Source organism: Tinamus guttatus, unplaced genomic scaffold (assembly GCF_059628265.1).
Source record: "Tinamus guttatus ecotype Peru unplaced genomic scaffold, ASM5962826v1 Tinamus_guttatus_pri_ptg000115l, whole genome shotgun sequence".
In the NCBI taxonomy this organism is placed as follows: domain Eukaryota; kingdom Metazoa; phylum Chordata; class Aves; order Tinamiformes; family Tinamidae; genus Tinamus; species Tinamus guttatus.
The window spans coordinates 341,680-358,659 of NW_028288649.1; the positions used below are offsets into that span (position 1 = coordinate 341,680).

Below are 16,980 nucleotides of genomic sequence, written 5' to 3' on the forward strand. Positions count from 1 at the left end.
GCGTGGGCACAGCCGAGCTGGTTCAAAACCACCTAACTGCGACTTGCTCTGCGCGCAGCGGTGCGGGACTTGGGGCAGCATCAGCAGTGTCGGCAGGCGGGCGAGCGCCTTGGGCAGCTCTGCTAGCAGCCACCGCCGCGGCTCTCCGGGTGCTTCCCCGCAGGGATCTCCGTGCCAAGGGAACGGTGAGGAGGGCCTAGGCATTCAGCGGCGCTGGGATCACGGGCCGGGGCAGACTGAACATACACGTGGAATATACCCTGGTGGGGAATTTCAGCTTGTCAAACACCCTTGTGGTTGCCAGTGTGAGATGTGTCCACAACGGAAACTGAAAAAAAAAAAAAAAAAGGGAAGAAAGAAAGAAAAAAGGCGGGAAAAAGAAGAAAGGGAGAAAGAAGATATTACACAGACATAAGAAAACAGGAAGAAATAAAAAGGGAAAAAAAAGAAAAAGGAGACGACCGATGAGGCTTTTCATTAGAAAAGCAAACACCAAAAGCCCAAGCGCGGCAGCTTCCGCGCGGGCAGCGCCCGGGCCCCGCCGCGGAAGAGGCGCTGCGGGGGGCCCGGGCCCGGCCCGGCTCCCCGGGCCCAGCGGGACCCGCGGGCGGCGGCGGGGGCTGCTCGGCGGGGGCTGCTCGGCGGCGCCGCCGCCCGGGGGCGGGCGCGGGCGGCCCTGGTGCCGCCCCGGGAGGCGGTGGCGGCGCCGGCCCCGCCTGCCGGGCCGAGGGGCGGGAGCTCCCGCCGAGCTACTAGTGGGGCCGCGGGGCAGCGGCGGGAGCCGCGGCGGGGCCCGAGCTGGAGCGCGGCGGTGCGGAGCGGAGCGGGGATCGCGGGCGCGGGGGTGGCGGCGCCGTCGCTTCTCGCCGCTGTCCGGCGCCGAAGAGGAGGGCGGGGAGGAAGGGCGCCCTCTCGGGGTCCCCCTGCCGGGTCTCACCGCGTTCCTGTCTCCTTCCCCAGGGTACCGGTGGTCGCCCCTGCTGTCGCGGCGCCCATGAGGTGCCGGCCCCCGAAGTCGCCTGTCACCCCGTGCTGGCCCCGTGCCCGCTCATCGCGCTGAGGTGAGGTGAGATGGGGGGCAACCTGGGCTGCCACCGCTCCATCCCCCGGGACCCTGCGGACCTGTGCCACAGCCGCAAGTTCAGCGCCGCCTGCAACTTCAGCAACATCCTGGTCAACCAGGAGCGGCTCAACATCAACACGGCCACCGAGGAGGAGCTCATGACTCTGCCCGGTGTCACCCGCATGGTGGCCCAGAACATTGTGGAGTATCGGGAGTACATCGGCGGCTTCAAGAAGGTGGAGGACTTGGCGCTGGTGAGTGGAGTGGGGGCTGCCAAGCTGGAGCAGGTGAAGTTCGAGATCTGCGTGAGCAGCAAGGGCAGCTCGGCACAGCACTCGCCCAGCTCCCTGCGCAAGGACCCCACTTCCGAGCACCACCTCTCCACCACCAAGATCAATATCAACACCGCCACTCCGGCCCAGCTCATGAGCATCCGTGGCATCACGGAGAAGATCGCCAACAGCATCGTAGACTACCGCAAAGAGCATGGCCCCTTCAAAAGCATCGAGGACCTGGTGAGGATGAACTGCATTAATTCCTCCTTTCTAGACAAAATCAGGCATCAGATTTTTGCAGAGCGGTCCCGGCCCCCGTCGACAAACACCAACGGTGGCCTCAACTTCACGGCCAAACCTCACCCCAGTCCCACGTCTTTGAGTCTCCAGAGCGAGGACTTGGATTTTCCCCCTGGGGGCCCAACGCAGATCATATCCACTCGCCCCTCCGTGGAGATGTTTGGGGGGCTGAGAGATGGCCGGCCCGTGCTGAGGATCGCTACCTGGAACCTGCAGAGCTGCTCCATCGAAAAAGCCAACAACCCAGGCGTGCGGGAAGTCGTATGCATGACGCTGCTGGAGAACAGGTAAGAAGCCATCCTTGACCTCCAGCTTGGGGAGAGGGCTTAGCTGCCTGTAGGATTTAGCACTGTGAAGCCCTGTCATACCCCTAGCACCTTGCGTGCCTGAAGTCCTGGTTTTAATTCCCATAGTTTATTCCCAGAGTGATTCATGTTACCTGCAGCCCTTAGACAAGTTGCATAGGGCTTGCCTGCCAGGATCTTGGCTGCGTAGTCGGAGAGGGATTGCTCTGTGTATGCCATGTTCCTCACAGCGTTTCCCCAGGCATCCTCTGGCCGCTCTCAGAGGCAGGATCCTGAGCTGGAGTAACGTGACTCGGAGCCAAAGCAGCAGTTGCTTCTTGTCAAGCTGAGACCTCCCACCGTCTTTTCCCTGGAAAGTTGTGTGCATCTGGTAGTCCTCTTGGCCTCGGTGGTAGGGCCGCCGTCCGCTCGTTCCGTTGCCTGTCCTCCTCTCATCCCCAGGGGAGAGCTGTGCTCCCAAAACCCAGCGGCGGGCGGGCAGCCAGCCCCCTCTTCCAGGGACTTTATAGGCATGAGCAGGATCTGTTTGTGGAGCGGTCAGCGACCGTGTGACCTTTAGTTAATAAAAGTGGGACGGTGCCTCTGTTGGGAGGGGGTGGAAAGCTGAGACCTGTATCAGTGCGACGGAGCTGGGGATGCTCTGAAGCGCTTTGTTGATAAACTTTCTGCTTTATGCAGGAACATAAGCATGCAATAAGGATTCTGAAATAACTTCTGCCCTTTCCTAGCTGCTTGGTCACTCTGTCCTGACTGAACTGTTTTGTTTTGTGTATGGCATTGAGAAGCTAACTCATCTCCCTGTCTTCTCTTCTAACTTCCAGCTGGAAATTAATATGAATAGGTGGCTCACAGGACCCTGAAAACGGGGCATTTTAGAAAGCACTCTCAACCTGTTATCTTTGGTAGCGCTGAGGTTTTTGTCCTTTTTCAGCGCTGTAAAATCTCACTGCATAATAGAGATTAGCAAGAGCGAGGCAGTACCAGGCATCCCGAGCTGCAGCACCGTGTCTGCGGGCAGTGACAACTCTGTGTTCAGTGCTGTTTTCCCCCCGCGTTGCTGCACGTTGCTCTAGGAAACACCTCCTGTCCGAGGCGCCGTGGCTGTGTGAATGTTGTGGAGCGTTAACGGCCCCTGGCTTGTGCATCTCCTGCTTTGGGACAGAAAGGGTTGGGAGGGAGAAAACGGGCTACCTATTAAAAAGGATCGGCAGATAAGGCGATTTATAGAGTAAGCCTGCATTAGCCCAGGTTGGCCACTGTGCATGCACAGCATGGCCCTAATGGTTTATTAATAATTTTCTCTGCATGCTACTTAATCTCTCTCCAACTTACCCAATATCTGCTCAGCTACGCTGTGTAGTATATGAAGTCTGTTTGAAACTTTTAAGTTTTAGGTGAGGGGATATTGATACTTTTTCCTGTTCCATTTTTGTTGCACAAATGTGTGCTGTCAATCACGAAGGGAGAGTGAGGTGCAATTGCTTTCTGTGCTGGAGCTTATGTGCAGTAATGTGAGGAGCTGGAGAGGGATGAGAGAGTAACCGGCACCGGCAGGCGAGCCGACAGAAGTTTCCTGGGGAAGTAAATGTGGGAAAAGAGAGATCAACACAGTGCAGGGAAAGAAGTATGCACGGGGAAAAGTCTTACTCAGCACTGCAGGGAGAAGTGGAAAGGAATTTCCTCTTGCCTGTGCTGGTATTGCTGAAGTCAGTGGAGCTTTGCAGCTATAAAACGGACTTTGCTGAGGTCAGAAAAATCAGGCTTTTTGTCTGCGAGGGATCCCCCTCCCATCCTGCTCTGGTCAGGTGCCCTGCAAACTGATTAAAGTGACTTGCAAGCTGGTGCTTGGCCAGGTAAATTAGCTTCAGCTGATAATTGGCTAGGGAAATCCAGCCTTTGCTTCTTCTCTGGGGAATGCACCACTGTGCAGGTGCTTTCCAGCACTTAAGGCTAAGCAGAAAGTCAGGGAGGTTCATTGCCAGGTGAGGATGTTAAAGGCAGGTCTCCCTTCCTTTAAGCCTTGGATAGCCCCAGCACTGAGAGCAGTTGTACAGGAAGGAAAAGCAGTGCCTTTACTTACAGGAAAAGCAAGGAAAAGGTCAAACTTCACATTACTTACTTAGAGTAATCTCCAGAATGGAATAAATCCTCCAAGCTCATCCCCCAAATCGCTAAGGTTTCTTAAGAAGAGCAGCAAAGGAAATGTGCTCTCATTGCTCTAGCGTCCCTTCTGCTAAATCAGTAAGTATGACTACTACTGCTAAGCTATTTTGAAATCCATCGTTGCAGCACAAAAATAATGAAATACAGCAAGGTCCTCGCCCTCTTTCCTATATTACAGAGATCTATGTTTATCACGGTGCTTGGGCTGTAAGAACGAGGTATTTTGATTCACAGGACAAGAGTAATTTTAGAAGAGATTAACATGGTGAACATGGAGGCGACCGTGACATGTAATTGGATTAAAGGTCCAGTAGCGTGGAGTGAATTTGCCCAAACCTGCGGTGCTTGTGCAGATGTGCTCTGGCAAATCTGGGGTTGGTTTAAAGCTCGTTAGAGCTGGCCTCCTCCTCCGGCTGCCCTCTCCCCTCTGCAAACGCTGGTTTGCTTGTGGCTGGAGAGATTTAAGGTGACGGCGATGGCTTGTGGTTTGGAGAGCTGACAGCACAGCACATAAATCAGTTGGTGAGGGGGCCGTGCAACAGTTTGATGACACAAAAAAGCTCCGTGTGAGGCATGAAGCAGGGGGAGGGGAAAAAAAATGAACAGTTTATTCTCACAGAAAAACCTAGTGTTAGAATGGCATGAAGAAAGGATTAGCAAGTCGGGATCAAATGCAGCAAACCCTTCTGGAGGTGAGAAGGGGAGGAGGAGGAGCCCAAACAGAGACGTTTCCTCCAGCCTAGGCGGGCAGAGCTGCATTGGGGCAGCAAAGCTCCCTTGGGCCCGGGTTGTAGCTAGCAAGGCAGCTTTCCTCTCTTGACCCCTATCTGCCAAAACTCTGCCCCTCCGGGCTGCGGGCTGAGCTTCGAGTCCCGCTGCAGCACGTGGTTGCTCTCGTGGTCTCGGCTCCATGCCAGGAGCTCGTGATGGCTCGAGGAAGGTGCCATGGACAGGGCCATGCGCAGCGCTGGCTGATGCGTGACGGCGGCAGCCTCGTCTAGCTGCTTGCTGGGGAGTTTGCTAGGGCCCTAGGGCGGCGATGGGTTGCACGTGCTTCCCAGCGCATTTTGAGGGGGAGGCTTTTTTGTTTTTATTAATGGCTTTTAATCCCGACCAGTAACCCAGCAAGTCTGTGGGGACCTTTTATTTATTTACTTATTTACTCTTTGCTTTTTAAGACACTTGGCTCCCCTGAGGAAACGGAGGTGCCGGGGCTCAGTTTCCCCAGGGCAGCGCTGTGATTGCGGATGGAGGGGCTCCTTGTGGGGGGTCAGGCAGCGCTCCCTGATCTTCCCCTTTGCCACGGCCTTCAGTCAGCTTCTTGCAGAGAAGCCATCACTTTTAGATGCTCAAGGTGTATATGTAACGAAGCCTAACCCCTGCTGCGGGGGTTTGCACCTAACAGACGAGTGCCAGTGCACCGTTTCTGCTGAGCGCCGCCTTCTTTCCATTCTTGGCCGAGTTTCTCTGAAACGTGGTCCTACCCCGTCGTGCCCCCGCACCGATCCGCGGGGCAGCTTCGGTGCCGGCTTCGTGGCCTCGCTTCCCGGCGGAGCCGCGGCCGGGGATCGCCCGGCCGGCGCGTGGCCGGCCATGCCGGCGGCACGGGCGCCTGTGGCCCCGCTCCACCGCCCGGCTCGCCGTGGCCCCACGCCGTGTCTGCTCCGCGTCTCTGCTTCAAGCGCCTGTTTGGACTTTCTCAAACTAATCGCGCGCTGGAGCGCCGCCAAGAATAATTCTCTCGCAATAAAAGATCAGGAAAGGGGCCTGGCCCAAGTAGCTTGTCTGTGCTAATAGGTCTTAAACTGCAAGAGAACAAATATACCCTCGTCCGCTTATGTAATATTTAGGAAATCCTGCCTTCTGCAACTTGGGAGGGGGGAAAAAAGGAATTTTGGATTATAGCTGCTGTTTATGTGTGCTTTGTGAAAAGACTTGTTTTTGAACATGATGAATACTTGGATGGTTTCAGTCTGTACCTTGTGATAGCTTCTACAACTCTCTTTAGTGCTACTGGGCCCCCCTTGCAGATATTCTGGTAAATTGGAGCCACCAAACTGCTTCTGCAGAGTTTGCTATATTCTGCCCAGCACGTGCAAAGTGGATTGGCTAATTTAAGCTAATAAATGGGCAATCAGTAGTCAACATCTTGCTGCCCACTTTTGGGGGGGCCAGCAAAGGCCACAAGGCTGCAGCCTCATCCTGCCAGACTTCTTGAAAAGCTTGTGCCACACAACTGTAGAAAGCAGAGTTTATGCCTGTATGTAGGACTTGCATCCTGCAGGAAGGATCTTTAGGGCTCTCTGGTTTGTTTGCAGCTCTGGAGATGGCAGCACAGACACAGGGACCGCAGGCTGCTAGCTTTGGCTCCAAAGGGGGAATTGCGATGGCCAGTCTTACAGGCAAAAGATGCTGCTTTGTTCCTCCCAGGAAAAGAGTGGGGAGGCAAAGCAAAACTCTGGGACTAGATAGGTGAGACCTGAATTGTGCAGCTTCTGAGAAAGAGTGAGTGTAAACTCGGTGTCCTTAGCTAGAAGAAAGCAGTGCCTGTGCAGCTAAAAGCTAGGCTGCTTCACTGGTAGCACTGATCTCCAGATATATGAAATTAGGAAATCTGAGAGAGGCTGTTTTTATACACCTAGCTGCACCCTTCGTACTTGCTTGTAGCTAGGGCCCTGACCCTTGCCCGTGGCGTGCCGCAGGTGTCGGCTCGTGCACGAAGGCGCCGCGGCTTCGACGCCGTATCTGCCGCTGGCCGCGGCGAGTCCTACGGCGAGCTGTGGACTGGGGCTCGTCGTTAATAAAGTAGGAGCGTGGCAGCTTTTTCGTTTTGTTTCCAGATTTTTCTACCCCAGAGACTTGGCTTTGTTGGCGTAAGAGCTGGCACTCTCTATGGATCGCCTGGAAAATAACCCCGTTGCGAGTGAAGACGTTTGCGCACTCGGTTGCTTGGCTAGCGTGAGGGTGACCTATAGCATATCTCGTCTTACCCTGGTATTTAATGTGGATATGCTTCCCCTCTGCTTAGATCCTTCCTTTCCCTCATCTCGGGCTTAGGTGACGTGCAGTGGGATCCGAAATACCAAACACGGCGCCGAGGGCGGTTTGGGCCATGTGTCAACAGCCCCTGAGTGGCAAAGGGAATATGTAGCTGTGGTGGAAAAAGATGTTTTCTGCTCCGTTTCCCTTCACCCTGGCCACACGCCGTGCTCCGTGCCGGAGTCGTGTGCCCTCCTCAAACGTGAGCAGCACTTCACGGGCTCGGTGGGCGGCCGGGCAGATCGGCGCCGCTGACCTCGTTTCCGCGCTCGCATCTGGGAGGCTGCTGGGGGCAGGAGCCGGGGCTCTCCTCCTGCTTGGGCCGGCGACTAAAGTGGGACCCGGGAGATGACCCGAATTGCAGCCTGTGCGTGTGCAGCCGTTGCGGGCGTCAGGCTGAATAGAGAAAGGGTTAATTCACATGGAAAAATACGTTAGGGAATATATTGTCACGTATGCTAACAATGGCCGGGAAGATTACGGTTACTAGACATGCTCCATCTGCACTGGAATAATTCCAGTAGCCAGTCTCCCGTGACCTATATATTGATTTTTTTTTTTTTTTAAATCTAGAAATTTGTGTGATTTCCAGCCCGCCATGCAGTATTTCGTAACAGACACTATTCTAGGGCTTGCTGTCTTTTAGAAGCAGCTGTCTGTACAGGGTAATGCTGGGCCTTTTAGAGATACCTTTTAGTGACAGTTGGTCTGATATGCAGAACTGTTCTGAATAAAAGATTATTTCAGTGCTCCAGCCGAGCTCATTAACCTTCTTTCCAAACATGGCTAATTAGCCCGGGAGCGCAGTGCTGAGGCAGCTGGGCTGCTTCCAGTGTCCCAGCCGCCTCGTGCAGAGGGAGCCTACAGGGATGCTGTCCCGGCACTGCCTTGTGCACCATGGACGTGCCTTGGTTGCAGGGGAGCCAAACTGCCACCCAGGCTCTCTTCCATCTCTGCCTGAGGCTGTGAGCCTGCTGTAAGGGGAGAAAGTGTGGGAATGCCCTTCTGCCCTTACAGAGGGAAGACCCACAAGATAAAGCTGTTTCTGGGAGCATTTTTTTGTCTTAGGTTTGTGAGGATGGATGGAGGTGACGAGATGATTCGGAGAATTTCCTTCTCCTTGTGCTTGCCTTTTAAACATATATATATATGTGTATATATATTTCTTTTCCTCCTTTTTAATATTTACTTCTGATAAATTCCCTAGCTGCTGTACAAGTTTAGCCAGGACAGCTGTCCAAACTGTTCGCAGCCAAACTGGTTTGCAGTGTGTCAGCAAATAGCTAATCGATCAACAAGGGTTTTGCTTTGAGGTGCTGTGGCAGGTTCCCTGCCCTGAATCTCTTGTGCTTACGCTGCCTTATTAGTCACACAAAAATAACACGTTCCTCCTTTGCTGAACAAGAGCAGAAGTGCCAACCCTTCCTGGGTACAGTATAAATGGATGTAAAGTTTTATTTCTGGAGACATGCTTTGGCTCTCGTATACATGCAGTTCAGTTTTTCCTCCTCTTCCTTGTTTTCCTCTGCGCCAAATGCCCGTGGCTGTGGAATGCACGTGTGCTCTCTGCACTTGGTGGCACTGCTGGTCAGTGACCTGGCTGAGCTTTCATAGAATCGTTAAGATTGGAAGGGACCTCTAGAGATCATCCAACGACCCTGCACACGCAGGGTCACCTAGAGCACGTGGCACAGGACTGCGTCCAAGCGGGTTTTGAAGATCTCCAGAGAAGGAGACTCCACAACCTCTCTGGGCAGCCTGTTCCAGTGCTCTGTCACCCTCACTGTTAAGAAATTTTTCCTTAAGTTCCTGTGGAACTTTTGGTGTTTCAGTTTGTGGCCATTACCTCTAGTTCTTTGGATCACAGAAGCCACAGTGAGTTTTCTGCTGAGCTGGAAGCAGCCTGCCGTTAGAGGTTTACTTAGAACTTCTGGTTTTTGGGTTTGTTTGTTTGTTTATTTTGCTTTTTATGTACGCATTTTTTTAAACCAGCTACAATGATGTTTATCTTGGTCACGGTGATGTTGAATTTCTGGATGTTATGCCAGAAATGATTCTAACCTGGTATTGCAGGATTGATCATAAAGTACTCGGGGCTGGTGCTTTTCTGCTTACAGGACTGCTAGCAAACCTGCAGGCTGTAGTGTATAAAATGACTGCCTCATTTCCCTTTTCTCCTTTTAAGCAGGCAGGAATTTGGAAAAACACGAGGAGGAGAGTCCTCTCTGGGGAAGACGTGGTCCTTCGGTTTGCACTTAACCAAGGCAGCAATTTCCCAGTGGTGACACTGTCCTGAGCAGAGGTGGCACCTCCATGGGGGACCCTGCTGGGGTCCTCGTGCACCCTGGCGAAGCCTCGAGCTGTTTTCCTGTCGCGGTGAGCGTGGCTGGTGGCTGAGGCAGAGGCCAGCACCAAGCACCACAGCAGAGCAGGGGGAAATGCCCCGTGCCCATCTGTCGAGATCCCCACCGCGGGCGGAGAGTTAGAGCTGCTGCTGAGCATGAAAAACAAGTGCTATGGAAGGAGAGGGAAATGCTGTGGTGGTACCTGGCTATTATTTGCAACCTTTACACTGACCAGCCCTAGTTTACCTCTGCTTTTGGCAGTAATGGTAGTGCAGCTTTTGGCTATCTACTTGTCCGTCTTCCTGCTATTGCTTTCTGCAGCTCCTCCCTTATCTCTAGCTGTGTTTACTTATCCATTTCATAACCAATCCAAGCGGAGCAGCAAGCATTGCCAACTGTCCTCTGCACCGGCCTCCCTGAAGGAAAACATGCTATGGAGCAACGAGCAGCATGGCATGACACCTTTGTTTTCTGTGGGAGCACGGGCCGAGCGAGGTTTAGCACAAGAGCCGAAGGGCAGAGCTGTGTGAAAGACCTGAGACAGGAATCCAGGTGGATATTTGGGAGCTAGAGTGGAACTGTAACGTGGAACCTGGGTTCGTGCTGCTGACAGACAGCTTGGCTGTATTGCCAGCGTGATTTAGAGGGATCTCATGATCAAGACACCTCTTGTTTATTTGTTGTTTTAATTATTTCTGGCTTATTCTGTGCAAAGCAGCACCACAGAAAAGGAAATTGTGGCTTAGAGGTCAAAACAGAAGTTCAGGGTTTGAACAGTCCTCAGTAAGCAGTTCATGGATTTAATAGATGTATGGGCAGTTTTCTCACAGAGTTCTTGGCAGTAAAAACTCTGGAAAATGCAATGGCTTTAATGCAGGAGCAACAGCCCACCTCTAAGTGTGAGTGTTTCCTATTTCTTTTTTTGAACCCAGACCATGTTGTCTTTACTGTGGTTTGACTCATTTCCCTTCTTGCTGCAAGAAGCTCCCAGTTCCATTTTGCATTACTTTGCTTAATGTAAAGTGGCTTATTTATTTATTTATTTAGCAGCTGTGCGGAAGAATGATTGTAAATCTCTAAGTTGCACATCTGTGCCCAAATCCAGCCAAAGACAACAAAATGTAAGGGGATGCCTTGTAACGTGTAGATTACTGGATGTCGGTTATCTGTATGTTGAAAGGAAATTGCCCTATCAAAGATCACGGCTCTCTTGGACCAGAACATCAGAGCCTGATCTTCCAACACAGAAGTGGTTGAGAGACGCTTCCTCATCTCTCTGCAGTCCTACTGAAGCACAGTCTTTCACTGTCTTTCCTTGGCTTTTAAACAGGCTGTCCAAGTTCCTGTTCTCACTGCACCTTTAGCACTTCCAATTAGTGTGAGCATGTTTGCATCAAACCTTGAGATCAAGCCATTAAGGTTGACTTGTATCATTTCTCACCTTCCTATCAAGCTAAAGGCTTCAGTTTCCTTTGACCATCCAGGATCTTCTCCCCACAAATCATCACAACACTGTCTTCTTCCAAGATGTGCAGCAGCATTTCTTTCTCCTTGGCTGAAGCCTCTGCCAGGCACTTTGAAAATCGGTCCCTTCTGAGATATCTCATGTTTCAGGCAAAACTTGCTTGAAGACCACTGCTTCGCCTTTAAGTTCAGAGGTTGTTACAAGTTTTTGCAAACAGAAGAGCCTTCTGCGCCACTGCTGTAGGAAAACCTGAAGGATGCATGTTCTTACGTTTTTGATTTGTTCCTTAAATATCTCTAAAGCTCACAAAAAATACAATGTTGACTTCCTGAAGTGCTGGACCCTCTTGTTCTACGCTGTAATTGTGAAACAAATGTTGCTTTGAGTGATTTGAAAACTTTGAAATACTGAAACTTGAGCCCGTTGCTAGCAGGGAGTCATGGAATTGCAGCGAGATGAGTTAGGAAGTAGCTTGGGGTCTGTGAAGAGGCCAGTGTAAAGCATGGGAATCACTTCTGTGCCAAGACATCTCTTTTCACTTCTTTAGTGTGTATTCCTCCTCCTGTTTCGTGTGAAACTTTCTTTCCCTTTGTCCCTGCCCTTATCCCCTTCTTTCTGTGCACACACTGAGTCTAGATGAATTTCTTTAGTCTTGGAGCTTGTGGAGGAGAGGGCTTTTTCACTGGGTTTGGCTGGAGTGATTCTGCTGCTTTAAATCTTTTCTGACCTGTTAAAATGCATGGCAAGACACGGCCTCCATGAGGCTGCATCAGTTCCAGAACTTGCTCCCACTAAATTGGCAGTTAAACTCCCCTTGATTCCAAGGAAGACTAAACCCAGGGTTTTTTTTTTTTTTTTTTTTTTTTTTTTTTTTTTTTCTTGACTCTTCACTGAGTATTTGCTGTGCTTTTCTCTGGGGCTACTGCTAAGACTGGCAGATTTTTCCCAGATAGTATAAACTTTTGTCTGCCTCTGGCTTGGGCTATGCCTGTTGATGCCAGCTGAGGCTCTGGCTACCCTGCCTAGATAAGGAGTGAGGATGGGAGGGAAGTGGCTCACCCGGTGCCTTCCTGGGCAGTGTAGAGGGGCATGGGCCAACCACTGGTGGCACTTTGACTTCTCCTATCAAAGAGACCAGGTTGGATGTCAGCAACCCTCCTTCACTGCCTCAAATAAAAGTAGCTTGCCCCTATGTGTTGCTGGCCCTGACTCCAATGAAGATTTCCAGTGAGGTCATGAATGGATAGAGTAAAACTAGAGTCACTGAAACTTTCCTCCTTTTATTGCCACCTGACTCCAGGAGGGAAAAATAGATTTTGGAAAATACTGTTTCACGTGACATTTTTGCACAGCTTGGTTATTCTCTGTTTATATCCTCTTGAGTGCTGTGTCCAGTCAATCATTTTGGCATGTTTCCTTTTCCTTGACACCCTATTTTTGCATCTTGTTTTCCAAACCGTCATTTCTTCTTGTGTGAGAGATGATTTGCATGATATTTTCCTAGTGTGCTATTGTCTCTCACTATTAAACCATTAGTTTGATTGCTTTTACGGAATACTCTTATGGCTCAACTTTAGGAGGCAGCCATGCTAATAAAACTTGCACGAATCACACACCTTAAATGATCTGGAGTGCTTTCCATGGAGCAGAGATTACATTATCCTCAGAATAGCCAAGAAATGGGAATGAAAATGGTGCTGTAAAAGGGTTGTAATTTCTGCTTCATGTACTTTGTAGGGCTGCAGGTGCATAAGTTGAGAAGAATCACCAGGGCCCTGTTTGTATTGCTTTCTGCTAGCAGTGTAGCTTGGATAGTAGGGGAGTTAAAATCCAATACTGAACCCAATAAAATAGTAACTAGAACTTAGCATGCAGTATTTGCAATCTGTGTGTGCTCGGGGTGTCTACATGGCAGTCTTCACCGTGTCGTTCTCTGTTTTGTGTTGTGTGTGTGTTTATCACCAGCTCGGTCCGTGGAGGAGCATGGTATGGGGTACAGCTGGGCTGAGTCAGACACAGCATTGCTGTGGGGGACAGGACAGCTGTGAAGCTGCAGGGAACATCTTCACAGCATCCAGGCAATTCTGGTTCACGTCAGGCACGTAGTTTTCTACGAGCTCCTCTATCCACGGCGGAGCTCTTGACACAACGGGGGAAGCTGTGTCAGGTGTAAAGCTGCACTGCGGGGCAGAGCCCAGCGCAGCTCGTGAAGTGCTATATCCTCCTCTTGTCCCTGTCTACAACGGAATGGCACCTCAGCTTTAATATCTGCAGGGCTCTGAGAAAAGCTTTTCTCAGGGCTTTTCTCAGCGCTGCATTCCTATGGCAGTGTCATATGGAAGCCCCTGGCCTAAATACGGTTGAGAATCGGGGCGACACAGTTGGCTCTAAATGCCAGGAAGAAAGCTAAGCTCAGGCCCCTCTCCCCTGCGTTCCCAGGGACTGCGTGTGCAGGGCACGGAGCTCCTCCGGGCGCCCTGTGCTGGAGCGGCCAGTCCGCGGCGCAGACGTCCCCGAACCTGGCACGCAGCGGGGCTGCTCCACTGGGAAGCTTTCAACACTCCTTCCTGCGTGTCATTGTAAAGCCCGAAGCTGGGATTGCTTCCAGCTCCCCAAAGACACTCCGACATTGTTTCCCCCTAATCCCTTCCCCCTTCCAGAATATGGTTTTGACAGAGGCTAGCATGTTGTGCTGCTTGCTGCCTGTGCCCAAACACAAGCAGCGGTTCATGGGAAGAGCGTAACCCTGGATCAGCTGTGAGCCAAGGCAGGGCGCAGGCGGATGGTGTGACAGTGGTGTGAGTGGTCGGCTCCTGCCTCTTCCAGCATGGGGTCTTAGCTAGCAAGGCTGGCTTGTGGCACTGCTCAACTTGTCTCCTTGCTGGCCTGCACAAGTGTTTAATGCTGCAGGCTTTCCATCCTCCAGCACGGGGAAATGACACTCCATATTTATAAGGCAGTGGCCGTGAGATCAGCCCACCCAACACCGGAGAGCGAAGGTGCTGCTCGGATCAGCTGGTGCAGTTCCTGCAACACTCAGGCTTCAGGAGACCAAACAAACGCAGGAGGAAAAGGAGTTTTATGCTGGATAAATCACTGCAGCTTGTCTTCAGTTAAGGCGAGGTTAAGTTTCTGGACAACAGAACAACGTGGATTCAAGGGCATACCCATGGCACGCACGTGGATAGCGGCTTCTCGCAGGGCTGGGGCAAGCTGAGCGCTCTCAGCTTTCTCAAGCCCGGCACGTACAGCTCGCGTGGAGCCCGGGTTTCTCTGCCTATACCCTTTCTTATTTCCCACGTTCACCCTGGCCTTGGCTTGTGCTTTGTTCCTGAAGTAAAGCTTTCTGCCTGGCCTGTTCCTTGCTCTCCTCTTGCAAGAGGAAAGGGAATGTGTGAAATCCTCCTTTCCAAGATGTTTCACCCTGCTTTTATGGGCAGGCTGCCACAGCTTTCCCGCTGTGGTTTTTGTTGTGAGCTGTCTCATCTCCCCCTCGTGTTGCCCCTAAATGAGGGGGCAGCCGTGGCCTCTCCTCTTGGTAGCCCTCCCTTTCCACACATGCTGCTTTCCTGGGATGAGGGATGCTGCCCTGGACCATGCTGCTCAGGCCAGCACACGGCTGGGAGCTTATCTCATCCTGCTGCTCCGCCAGGACTCCTCTTCCTTGATTTTTTTGCCTCTTTCCCTGGGGATGGTGCTGCTTCACAGCAACCTTCTGAATAAGATGTCAGGCCCTCAGCCTCTTGCCCTCAGCTTTTTGTCATCAGCACGGTACTGCGTGCTTGTGGCTGCTGGCACTTTTGCCTTTTTCAGGACCCCTGACATGGCCGCTATGTGTCACTTCCCTGAGGCTTCTGGGGAGGGGAGGATTGCATCTATGCCACAGCAGCGTTGCCACTGGAATAACATTTAAGGTGCCCAAAGATCGGTGAACACCCAAAGGTTCGGAGTTATCATTCCACATTCTCCAAGGAGCATCACCTTAGGCTGGTCCTTAAGGAGGTTTTGTTTCCGGTCACAAAAGCAGCCCCATCACGAGGCTCCTGCAGAGCTGAAGCGTAGCCATCCCCTTATGGCTTTCCAGGATGTAAAGCTGGGTATTCCCAATGTAAAGCCCAGGGTGATTTTTTTGCTTGTTTGTTTGTTTTGGGAGGGCTTGGTTTGTGGAATTAATGAGTTTAATGCAAACGGGCTATGGAAAATTGCCACAGTGATCTCCTCTCAGAAGCCCAGTAAACTCCATTAACCTTTCTTACGCTACCATTTGCATAATGTCAGACTTTTTCTTTTTTTTCTTTTCTCTCTTTTTTTTTTTTTTCCCTCACTTGCTTACTCTAACACAGAGGTTGTGTGGTGGGAGCTATTTTTGTCTCTTCTCTGTAAAGATGAAGAGACATGTGTGTGTTTGCTTTTTTTTTTTTTTTTTTTTTTCCCTCCCTTTGCCTAACCAAAGGAGATAAGAGAACTTCCTCTTATTAAATCCTGTGGCAATGCAATCTCAACCACGTAATATCCTTCTGAATTTAAGCGTGCTGAGACATCTGCCTTTGGCAATTTTTATTTTTATTAGAGAAAGACAGTGTTTCTCTTCTTTAAACATGAATCCTAGTAACCCCTAAGACGTCTGGCTGGATCTGTGCCTGCCCAAGGGTTACTTCAGTTCAGCAAGTTCACTGTGCCCAGAGTTCATGGCAGGCTAAATACACTCAAAGGCAAAGCACGTTAAATATTTGCAATATGCAGCATGAATAGTGCAAAGAGGAAGGTGACAAGTCTTTTATTTAATAAAATCTCTCTCTCTTTTTTTTTTTATGGTGCGTTGAAAGGCTATAAAAAGACTTCTTTTTTTTCTGCCTCCTCCTCCCAAGCTTGTAAAATTAGAGGGATTTTTGGTTGTGTTTTTAAGTTCAGCTATGTTGGCCAAGGGAAAAATTTTGGTGGCAGAGCTGACATGGTGCAATTGTGTTTTTCATCCCTTATTACACTCCTGGTAAAACAAAGAGGACAATTTCTCCTTGCTTTAGAGGCTGAACCAGCTACTAAAGCTGGTTGATGAAAATTCCCCCATAGACACCTACCTGCTGAATATCTGTAATGGGCATTTTTATAAATCTTTTGGTAGTAACTGGTTATGTACCTGTGCGCTGAGTCGGGACACTGCATGTGCTTGCTCCCCTGCAGGCATTCACAGGCATCTGTGCTTGATCGGTGCCGTCTGATGAAATGAATGTCCCTGCCCTCCTTCCAGCCAGCCTGATTCCTCAGGTGCTGGGTTTTTGTTGAGATTTTTAGCTATGTATTTATCTATTTATAACTAGTGCATGACCATTGAAGAGTAGACTGCAGTTTTTCAGTGCTTGGGGACTTATTTGACGTACTTGGAGCAAGAGGCAGCCTAAAATTTCTGCTGCTTGAAGGAGTCTTGCTGAGAGGGAGACATTTCCAGTTGCTTCTTCGGGCTTCTAACCCAGCTCTGTTCACCCTTATGCTGGATGTTACCCAAACCTATACAACAGAATAACCCTGTTTCTACTAGAATTATTTTGCAAAGCAAATAACAACGATAGCTAGGTCTCCAAAGGAAGCTTTAAATTTTCTAAATGTCCTGTTTCTGGGCACCGATAAGGACACTGTAAGCTTTAGAGTGACTGAGTTTTATTAATTTATTCCCCTACCACCTGGGTAAACTTCCACAAACCATCATTTGTATCACCAAACTCTAATCCAAGTTATAGCTGCTTCAAAAAAGTGGGGGGAGGGACTGTTTATGGAAATCAGAGCAATTGCATTCAAACAAGAAAAAGTAAATGCTAAAGCTGTAAATAATGCATTAAGGTTTTCCTTAAGTCTGAGGTAGGCACTAGTTATGCTATAAGTAGTGCTTATACAGTACTTGTGCTTTCATGCACTGTGAAAATCTTTAAATGAGGCACTAAAAAGCAGGGTGACCTCAGAAGACAAGGCTGTATGGCCTGGCCTTGTAGCCACTCCGGCTCTCCCTCGTCTCCCTCTTGGGTGTGATATT

General features: G+C 50.6%; 1 protein-coding gene across 1 annotated transcript in view; it reads left to right on the forward strand.

Moving 5' to 3' along the window:
• The first annotated feature begins 990 nt into the window (after positions 1-990).
• Positions 991-16,980, forward strand: part of EEPD1 (endonuclease/exonuclease/phosphatase family domain containing 1) — a 54,812-nt gene continuing 38,822 nt past the window's right edge. The window contains exon 1 of the mRNA XM_010212402.2: positions 991-1,925. Coding sequence (XP_010210704.2) covers positions 1,072-1,925 — 854 coding nt within the window. The 5' untranslated portion in view covers positions 991-1,071. The remainder of the gene's footprint in view (positions 1,926-16,980) is intronic.